Source organism: Triticum aestivum, chromosome 4A, assembly GCF_018294505.1.
Source record: "Triticum aestivum cultivar Chinese Spring chromosome 4A, IWGSC CS RefSeq v2.1, whole genome shotgun sequence".
Taxonomy (NCBI): Eukaryota; Viridiplantae; Streptophyta; class Magnoliopsida; order Poales; family Poaceae; genus Triticum; species Triticum aestivum.
In genome coordinates, this window is record NC_057803.1 from 614,016,510 (window position 1) to 614,027,253 (window position 10,744).

Below are 10,744 nucleotides of genomic sequence, written 5' to 3' on the forward strand. Positions count from 1 at the left end.
TATCATAGTTTCCACAAAAAATTGTTATCTAGTCTTTATCCCCTCCGTCCTCGCCACATCCCCAAAATGAAAGTTCACTAACAAACAAAGTAAAGCAGAAAGTGTTCCGCTGCAACAGAGGGCCGAGTGCAACCCAGTCCTAGTTTATCTCTTGAATGTGAAGAACTCAACTATGAAACAATTGACACTGCCCCATATGTCAAATCGACCAATGTTGCCCTCACCTAAAAGTATGTCAGATCATCGAATGAATTGGTATGCTCTGATGCACCACAGAACAGGTTTCTCACAGAACAATTCCTAAATAACATCGGTGTGTACAGTACTACTATAGCAGACTCAAATTTTGAACTGTAATCATAATCATGGGAAAAGGAAAGGCAGAGAGCATATATTCCATCGGTACAGAGTGCCATGTGCACTCCAATCCTACTGAATGTGAAGAAATAAACCATTAAACATTTGACACTGCCAGACACATTCAGGTACAAGAAGAATGCACCATGCCTCCGCTACCATGTGCGCGTACTGCAACAGATAGTCTCAAAGTTCTGGGCCATAATCGTGGGACAAGGGAAGGCAGAGACCAGAGAGCAATCCTCATATATACATACCAACTGTGATGTCACACCCTTTGAAGAACTGGAAGTCGATGTAGAGCTGCGGGGAGGTGAGCCAGCTTGAGTACTCATTGAGCCACTGCTGGAGCGCCTCGTCGGCGAGCACATTGAGCGTTTCGAAGGGCACATCGAGCGACCACAGAACCTGCACCACCATGTGGGAGAAGCCACACTGCGGGTAGCCGACCAGAAACGTTGAGCGCTGCTTTGGCAAGACGTCATTGCAGACCACCTGGAAACTGTGGCCGCGTTAATCAAGAAAGCAGAGCACATCTTGCTGTCTGTATTCTGTGAGACACCTGCAAAGGAGGACACTGCAATTCAGAATATAAGGTTTGTGTAATCAGAGGCCAACTGCTAATGACAACTCAGAATGTAATCACCAAATTTATCAACAGGGTGTGGGTGTCAGCATTTTAACTTTAGGAACATAGTTACTCTTGTTATAATAAACGGACAACGACACTACAGTTACCAAAAGCATTCTTGACATCCTTATCCCACAGGCCACAGAGTGAGAGCATAACACGCAGTAGCTTGATGCTTTTCTTGATGAAATATCAGCAGTACAACAAAATATAAGGGGCACGCATGTCTAGTAGATAGACAGAGGCGTACAGTTCAAAATTTTGGAAAGTAGCATGTGGTGCTTAGTGACAAAAATTAACCCCTGCAGTTAGGCTTGGATACAATTCAGTGACTTGTCAGACAAAGACTTAACTTCCAAAAATGGCATTCCTGAATTTTTGGTACTATAATATAGTAGGATTGGCTTATAATACATACCATAACCTATCCTGTAGGTGTAAGGTGCTGCAGCACACTTGGGTTCATGAACCAAACAGTGGTTTGTGTTACTAATGAGTACATCTGAAAAAGAAATTTGCAATGGTTGTCATCAGATTTCAAACTATCCTGGAAACCTATGGACGATACAAGTGTTTTTTTTTAGAATAATTGGATCGGATGATACAAGTTGACAACACATTTTTTAGTTTACAGCAAAGTTGGTCGAGGACTTCAGATAGCATGAGCATCATGATCATCTGATATGTTGTTGGCGCTGAGCCATAACATCTTAATCTTCTGTCTCTAAAGCTGACCAGAACCTCTAAATAAGAAAGTGCTGCATTATTCGCAAAAAAAAATTAATAAGAAAGTGCTGCATGACTGAATAACCATATGTGTTCTCCACTCTCCCATATTCATCGACAGACTTACCACTCGCAAGTCCTAACAGTTTTGGCTGAGTTCTTGGGCATGGACTATTCAATAAACCCTACATCAAGTCACAAATCCCAACACATAGATTATGGGTCGAGTAGTTTATTGGACAAATAAATTGTGGAATAACAGACATAACTCTATGTTGGCTTTTAACTTGATAAAACATTCCATCTCGACCCTGTTCCATCATGTTCAGAATTTCTTCTCGACCTTACTAATAGTCGATCATAGTTTCTCAAACAATATTGCCAGTTCTTTTTTTTTAGAAAAGGAGGATTACCCCCGGCCTCTGCATTTGAGCGATGCATGCAGCCATTTTATTAATTATTCACAAAGACCTTACAAAGTAGTACATCAGATAGTCTGAAGCCACCATCCTAGCAACATATGTCACTATTTCTATCCACTTGATGAAGGTGTGCCGATAGTCCGAGCCTAATACCAAACAGACATCGCACAAATGCCTAACATCTAATGCCGGAGGCCCCAACCAAGCCACATACTAGGTTTGGGGTATACACCGGTCTGACGCACTCTCATGTGCTGTCGCCGCCATCTTCCACCAATCCATCTTCAGAGCAAAAACTAACGCACCGACCTCGCTACGCCTCTCTGCCATCGACGCCACCATGACGCCAGACAGCGTCCTCCTCCTGCGCGAGTCCATCTCCTTGCATCGGACACCGAATCCCCATTGCACCACGCCGCCGAGATCCGCCGTCTTTGATGTGGTAAATGAAAAACCGCTCAACCACTTGTCTCCTTCATCCAGCCGCTGCTCCAAAAACAATGCCCCCATGAGGGAGAACGACGCCTAAAGTGTCGCCATCATTCGATCCGGGAACCCCGGGTCTAGGTTTTCACCCCGGAGCAGCGCAAGCGAGTCGACGGTAGCTACAGTGGCGATGTCTTCATCAAGATAACGACGCGAAAACGCCGCCATCGCCCGCCCTGACCGAAGTCATAGCACGGTTTTCACCGGCAGCATCGTCTCCCACTTGGCGCTGGGACTGGATGTGTGATGCCACAACCAGCTGGCCGACCACCACCGCCACGCCGAGGGCCGGAGCCCCCGACGTACTCGTGTTGCGGGTCGAGCCCAGGAGCAGTTTGCCATTGACAGAGCATGGAAGACAAGCCAGCAGCAAGCACGGCCCGCCGAAGCCCATCTGAGCCCAGATCGGACGCCGCCGCCGCTGGACATCCCGCCGTACGCCGCCGCCTGCTTGCTGGGCCTGGCCGCCGCCGCCCCGCACCACGCCGCCCCAGCCGCCGCCCAATCCCGCCACCAGCGCGACCGTACACAGCCCCACCACCACACCCTGCGCCAGAACGAGGCGTCCCCGCCAAGGTGCCGCGCCCGCGCCGCAGCAGATCAGGCGAGGAGGAAGGAGATCCTCGCCGCCGCCAACGCCGGCCGGGCTTCGCCCGGCGGCGCGCCCTGGCGGCGGCGAGGGGAAGGTGGGGAAGCGAGGGGGCTGGGCTGGCGGCGCGTTAGGTTTCGCCCTGTCTCTCGCGGGAGAGACGGGACGAAAACCTATTGCCAGTTCTTTTAAAAGAAAAAAAACTTCAATGGCAATGAAAAGCAGAAAGTGCAGAGTGCCTGGCTCTTCTGAACTACACTCCTAGTTTATCTCTCGAATTTCATGATCTGAACTACTGGATGCAGCTATGAGGCATTGACAAAGCCACATACTCTTTGAGACACAACCAACAGTGGTGCATCTTGCCTGAAACAGCTACATGTTTCCATTTGCCAAATCTACCATCATTGCCCTCAGAAATTCAGCACATGCCAGACTAATGAATATGATCTCATGCTCTGATGCTAGACAAAACAGACTTCTCACAGACAGAACAATTCATACTCCAATACCATGCATGTGTAAAGTGTACTGTAACAGAGAGTCAAAATTTTGAACCGTACTCGTGGGAGAAGGAAAGCCAGAGTGCATACATACCGACCGTGATGTCGTCCCGCAGAAGAACTCACCGTCAACGTAGTGCTGCGGGAAGGTGGGCCAGCTGGAGTACTCCTTGAGCTCCTGGTGTAGCACCTCATTGGTGAGCACGTCAAGTGACTGCAGGATCTCCACCACTGTGTGGGAGAAGCCGTACTGCAGGAAGCCGACCTGACACGCTGAGCGCTGCTTCGGCAAGACATTGGTGCTGACCACGTGGAAATTGTGGCTGCGCTGAGCAAAAACACAGAGTACACCTTTCCAAAAAACAGAGAAAACAGAGCACGTCTTGCTCTGCATATTCTGTGAGACATCTGCAGAAGAAGACACCGATGATTCAGAATATGAGGGGTGTGTGTTCAGAGGACAACTGCTAATTACAGTTCAGAATGTAATCAGCAGATTTAACAACAGGGTGCCACCATTTTAATTTTAGGAACAATGAGCAGGTGTCTGAACATAGTTACCCTTGTATAATACAACACATTCAGAATAAATCAGACAACGTCACTACAACGACCAAAAGCATCTTTGACATCCTTATGCCGCAGACTGAAAAAAATGTAACATGTTTTACTTTATCACGCAGTTGCTTGATACAGTATTTTTCTTGACGAAATATCAGTAGTGCAAAATGTAAAGGGCAAATATGTCCAGTAGCTACATAGAGGTGTACAATTCAAAAACTTAGAATGTAACATGTGGTGCTTAGTGACAAACAGTGGCCCCTGTAATTAGGCTTGGGTATGATTTAGTGACTTCCTCGGGCAAACACAACTATTGCTGCTTTGGAGCAGCCGAAATCTCATTTTGCAGTTTCAAGAGACAATAAAATGGCCAGCAAGATATAGCGTCACTAGAAGATGAAGCATTTGTAATTATTACTATTTTCTTATAATAAAAGTACATGATGAATCTGATAACTAAGATTGGCATATATATTTGAAGTTTTTAACTAAGATTGATGAAGCAAGGATATCACAGAATTGCAAAACATCTGGTTGCATCACATATATATAGATCAGCTAGTAACTTACCTTGAGCTATACATCAGCACTGGCTACAGCTCCAGAGACAGCAAACCAAGTTGCGCGCCAAAGACATGATAACCACTGGCTTCATTTCCTTAAAGAAGAAATGCTAGCTACTCCAAGATTTAACTTCCAAGAATAGCATTCCTGAATTGGTAAACGGTGGAAGCACGTTAGTTCCATGAAAAAAGGTCCTATCAGGCATATACGTTGCGGCACCTTCCATTTAAGCAATAAATTAACTAGTACAGGAGCAAGACAAACAAACAATGTAGGACAACGTAACACGTGAGCAATGTTACTGATGATGGCATAGATCAAGATTCACATGCATAAGTGCAGGAGTTGATCATTCAATTATCCCTTAGGTGAGTAGCATTACTCAGCACATACACCTCTAATCTGGACCTAATTACCAGGCCAGTTAATTGTACTAAAAAAATCAGAATCCAATACTTGGACAACTCATGTGTACTCAAAGCAATCTGAAACAAATAAAATACCAGGGCAATTCATGTAGTCAAAACAATCAGAATCCAATACCAGGCCAGTTCATGTACTCGAAACAATCTGAATCCAATACCAGGCCAATTAATGTGCTCAAAACAATATGAAACCAAATATCCAATACCAGGCTAATCTGAGTCCAAGCAGAGCCAGACATCAAATTCATACTTATTGACGAACCCCTCCTCATATATACGAGAGGAAGAAGAGTGCATACATGGAACACATGGACAAGATGACCAAAACTTGTTTACTTTTCTGCAGACCGGGGACAGCATCGTGGGCACGCAGACTCACATCCGCCAACACAACATATCTACTATTCCCTCTGATTCATATTAGATGTCGCTCAAAAGGATGTATCTAGCACTAGAATACATCTAGATGCATCCATGTGAGCCACAAGTAATATGGATTGAAGGGGGTACCAAAGTATCTAAGACCACTAATGAAAGAACCACTGACAGAAGCAGAAGAAATGAACGGCCGATCGACCGGAGCAATCCCTGCAGATCAGAGCTTAAAGGGGACAAAGCCACCCACCGAGATGACGAGGAGGAGGAGCACGTGAGCACAGGGCAGCAGGTAGGAGGCGAAGGCGAGGAGGCGGCCCTCGCGGCTGTGGCGCAGGCAGAGCGCGGTCAGCAGCTCCACCGGCACGGCGACGAGGAGGACGACCCCGAGAATGGCGTAGTAGGCTGCAGCGCAGCGGCCAAAGACGGGTCCTGCGGGCGGCAGGTGGAACAGGGCGGTCAGGGCCAGGACAAGGGTGGTGGAGCCCAGCACCCACAGCGCAAACGCCAGCTGTGCTACCTCCGGCGGCGAGGCAAACGGAAGCAGGGAGCGCAGCATGTGGCTTATGTTGGTGAGGTCTTCTATGTCGGTCATGTCGAAGCCGTTGACTCCGGACTGGGAGGACACGGCCGCCATGGATGGATGGGTCGATGTTGAGCCTCGCTGAGTCGCTGTGTGCAGGGTGGGAGATCTGAGGGAGGAAGACAAAAGGGGATCTGCAGCCAAGACAAACTTACCAAAACACATCAGGGGCGCACCTACGCATGGCTGGATTATTCCATTCCATGGCTACATAGATACGTACGAGAGCGAGAGAGAGAGATTGCACGTGCCTTGGCCGGTGTGCTCCGCTGCCTGCGTCCCTCTGGTCGGCCGCAGCAATGGAGAGGGATGAGTGAGACCGCGAGAGGAAGAAAGATTTATAATGAGCGGCCCCTGTGCTTTTGGGGACACACAAGGCTGTGGCGCAGGCAAGTCGCGCTTTGAATTCGGGCGCAGGGCGTCAAAAGACCTGGCCGCTAAGGGATGGTGAGAGGAAGAAAGATTTATAACGATACGCCGGAATCGCGTGCGCAGAAATAATCACAGGCAAGTCGCGGGCCAGGAAATCGCAGCGGCCCGCTCAGGCAACTCGACGATTGATATGCTTTTTTTTTTTTGCGCTGTTAACTCGAGGGCGCATAGTGTATTTCTATTTTATCAAACAAGAACTGGCGGGCGCAGAAAATCGCGGGGCCCGCGCAGGCAGGTCGTCCATCCCCCCAAGTTACTAAGCTCCCGTGAAATAACGAGCTCACAACGATCTGGTGTGTTTTTCGCTTCGTGTCCCCGCTTGTTTTCTATCGCCTCGGCTTCTCTACCCCTAAGGCCAACTTCACCGCGCGACCCCAATCGGACGTCCGTTTTGTTTTGTTTTTCTCCCTTTGGGTAGAGATTTGGGGTCGTGTCCGGGCCTGTCCTGAGATGCGGTGGCCGTGCGCCCAGCACGCGGACGCATCCTTTTGCCCCATCCTGTCCGTCAGGGCCAAGAAATGCCCAAATTTGCATTAAAACTAGTTTCGAACCCAAATATTTGTCTGAAAATTAAAATAGTTTTACAACTCAATTGAAATTGTTTTTAATAAAATAGTTTTACAACCAAATCGAAATTGTCTGGACTGAACATAAAATGGATAAATACATCTATTGGTTGCCAACGTGATCCCACACGTGCTCAACCAAGTCATTTTGAAGATTCACATGAGTGTGCCAATCACGCATCTCACGGTGGAATTGGGCAAACTGTTCAAATGTGGCCGGGTCTTGGTGCAGGGGCTCAATATTTTCACCTTGGTAATCAAATCCTTGGTCGAAGATACTCTCATCACGCTCGTCCTCGACGATCATGTTGTGCATGATCACACAAGCAGTCATCACCTCCCAAAGCTTCCCTTCATCCTATGACAGTGCAGGGTTTCGAACGATACCCCACCGGGATTGAAGCACACCAAAAGCACGTTCCACATCCTTTCTAACACTCTCTTGCATTTGGGCAAATATCTTTCTCTTCTCACCTTGGGGTTTCGAGATTGTCTTCACAAAAGTTGACCACTGAGGATATATACCATCTGCTAGATAGTATCCCTTGTTGTAATAGTGGTCGTTGATCTCAAAGTTAACAGGTGGGGAGTGGCCTTCTGCAAGCCTCGCGAAGACTGGAGAACGCTGCAGCACGTTGATATCATTGTGAGAACCTGCCATGCCGAAGAAATAATGACATATCCAAAGATCTTTCGATGCCACCGCTTCTAATATGACAGTGCACCCGTTAACATGCCCCTTGTACTGGCCCTGCCAAGCAAATGGACAGTTCTTCCACTCCCAGTGCATACAATCTATGCTGCCAAGCATACCTGGAAATCCTCTAGCTGCGTTGGTCGCCAACAATCTCTCTGTATCAGCGGCAGTTGGCTGCCTCAAGTACTCTGGCCCAAAGACCTCGATCACAGCCTGGTAAAACTTGTACATTGACATCAGACATGTTGTCTCACTCATACGCATATACTCATCCACCAGATCGCCTGGAATTCCATATGCAAGCATGCGGATGGCCGCGGTGCATTTCTGGTAGGAGGAGAATCCAAGCTTGCCAAGGGCATCCGTCTTGCACTCGAAATATGGGTCATGAGCAACCACTCCCTCTCGGATACGATTGAACACATGCTTTGCCATACGAAAACGGCGACGAAATTTATCCGACCTGAAGAGCGGGGTGTTGGCAAAGTAATCTGCATAGAGCAGGGCGTGGCCTCTCTCCCTGTTGCGGTTCAGGTTGGGAGCACGGCCAGGGACTGACCCCCTGTACCGAGGAAGCTGCCATTGAATATGGTCGTGAACGACCAGTGCAGCCACCACAAGATCGTCATCATCCGACGACGAATCGTCCGATGAACAAAGGAAGTGATGGAAGAAAAACTCATCTCCACTGTCCATACCTTTGTTGGCAAAAGGTCGAACACCTTGCGCTCGTGGTGGCGAAGAGGCCGCGATGATCACCTCGACGCAGCAGGGTGGTTGCCGGCCGGCTACAGCCCGCTCTGGAGCTCTCGTCGAAATCTGCCTCGGCCGCCGTGGTACGTCGCCGGCAGTCGTGTCCGCTCTGCCACCGGCAAGGACGGCCACGGCCAAACCTCCTCCGATCGACGACCAAAACTACGGCGGAAGCGCAGGCGTGGTGGCGGCCATGTCGAGACGTGGTTTCGTATGAACGGCGGGGGGGCTGCGCGGTGAGGAGGCGGCCGGAGAATAGCGGCGGTGCCGGCGGCGGGGCGGGGCGGGGAGAGAGGGTGAAGCGTTGGGAGCGGAGGAACTGCTAGTGTCCCCGACAGGCGGGCCAGGGAAGGACAAGCGCGCGCGTCCCGCCCGTCCGCGTGGTGTCCTTTTCACCCCAAAACCGGCGCAAGTTTGACCCATGAATGGGTCGAAAGCGGACACAAAGCGGACAAAAGTCCGTTTGCTCCCGCGCGCTGGGCCGCCTTTTTTATCCCTTTTACCCCAAACGGACGGGGCCGGACAGGACAGGGTCGCGCGGTGGAGTTGGCCTCATGTGTGCCGTCTGTTCCTATATCAGTGAGTACCTGACGGGCACGCATCCTTTTCACAAGTTTGACCACTGCCTCGTCGAGAGGGAAGAACCGCGTGGGTATCGGCCATCTGTGGGAAGCTGCCTCCCTCCACTGCTCCCTAGCTGCTCGTTGCTCTTTCCACTGCAACCCCCCTACCATGCATCATTCATCCACCTCAAATACCCACAGGAGTTTAACCCCTGTACATTTCAAATTACAGAAACACATCTAGTCAAAATTATCATACAGTGCAAAAGTCAGTGAAACAAATAAATAACCTTATCTCATACCTCGTATGTACAACTCAGAAATCTTAGGCCTTCATTGCAAACCCTAATAACTGGCGTTTTGCACGCACATTAAGCCGCATCAAATCCTTCATTGGAAACTCTAATTCCGCATGCCCCCTAAAATTTCAAAGTAAAATCAAAAACAAGAAATACAGCAAAGAAATCGAGGAAAGAACATATCTTCATCGCTTTTTTGGAGCCAAAACTAAGCTCTGATGTGACTCTCCACTCGCCATCCATGTCGCATCCGGTGCCAGAGCCGCCGCCGCCGCCTTGGTTGACAGAGCCGCCGTTGGTTTGATAGAAGCCGCCGTTGACAGAGCCGCCGGCTTGGTTGAAGCCGTTGTTCCCAACGCCTCTCCATGGCGCACGACCGCGTCGTCTCTCCATGGTGCACGACAGCCGGCCGGCCGCGTCGCCTTCGCAGCTAGGGATTTGAAGAAGGGGATTGGGATACAGAGAGAATGGTCATGGGTTAAATCTCGATAAACTGAGGGGGGTAACTGTAAAGATACAAATGCATACACGGCCGACCCCATTGCGTGCGTGGCAGCCCATCTGTCCACTTTGCATGCGTTTTGTAGCTAAACGAATCCGCATCAGAGTTAATGTATGACTTTTATGGATTTTTTTGTTTGTGTATGGATTCGTTACCACCGCGGAAGTTTATGTACCCCAGGTGTAATTAACTCAATAAAGAATATGGACAAGAAAAAGAGAGGATGGACAGCTTACCCCTTGTGGCCGTAGTCGTGTTGGTATGCAGCACAGCACACCACTGCAGCGAACAGAGAAGGATCAGAGGAGGTGGGCCGCGCTTTAGGAACGGTAGATGAAAATGGATCCTCTAACTTCCCTCCTTCACTTCTATATGATTAAGGCTAAAATAATTTAAATTAATTTACAAATTACAAATCTACTTTATACATTTAAAAAAATTACATACAAACAAAATTATGATGCAATAAAATTAATTTCAAATTTATTTATATCAACAGTAACTGTGTACAATACCTACTTAGATAGGTAATACATTGTTCGTTATAGTACCTTTGACTTTCCTTCTTTTTTTTACACTAGTTTGCATTATAGTTAGGTGACTTTATTCCTTCAGGATCCACTTCGGCGGTGGAAATGGATAGGGGGGCGCCGAATGGTGGTTTATGTAGGGGAGCACTTTGTGCAGACTGGAGTCGGCCGGTCGGGAGG

The 10,744-nt window shown here is 48.6% G+C and overlaps 1 protein-coding gene across 10 annotated transcripts; it reads right to left on the bottom strand.

Annotated features, from left to right (window-relative positions):
• Positions 1-336: 336 nt before the first annotated feature.
• On the bottom strand, positions 337-6,651 carry LOC123087580 (uncharacterized). Of its 10 annotated transcripts, none has more exons than XM_044509623.1 (8): positions 6,474-6,651; positions 5,890-6,356; positions 4,846-4,986; positions 3,841-4,122; positions 1,842-1,899; positions 1,621-1,746; positions 1,407-1,490; positions 337-919 (listed from the first exon to the last, which is right to left on the bottom strand). In XM_044509623.1, exons 4-8 carry the CDS (start codon positions 4,120-4,122, stop codon positions 513-515), a joined length of 957 nt encoding a protein of 318 aa, XP_044365558.1. In that variant the 5' UTR covers positions 4,846-4,986; positions 5,890-6,356; positions 6,474-6,651; the 3' UTR covers positions 337-512. The 10 variants fall into 10 exon arrangements, 6 of the variants coding, with proteins under 6 accessions (XP_044365558.1, XP_044365555.1, XP_044365556.1 ...); XM_044509620.1 differs by having other exon boundaries at positions 3,809-4,122; XM_044509621.1 differs by having other exon boundaries at positions 3,809-4,122; positions 5,890-6,071; positions 6,160-6,651.
• Positions 6,652-10,744: the final 4,093 nt, after the last annotated feature.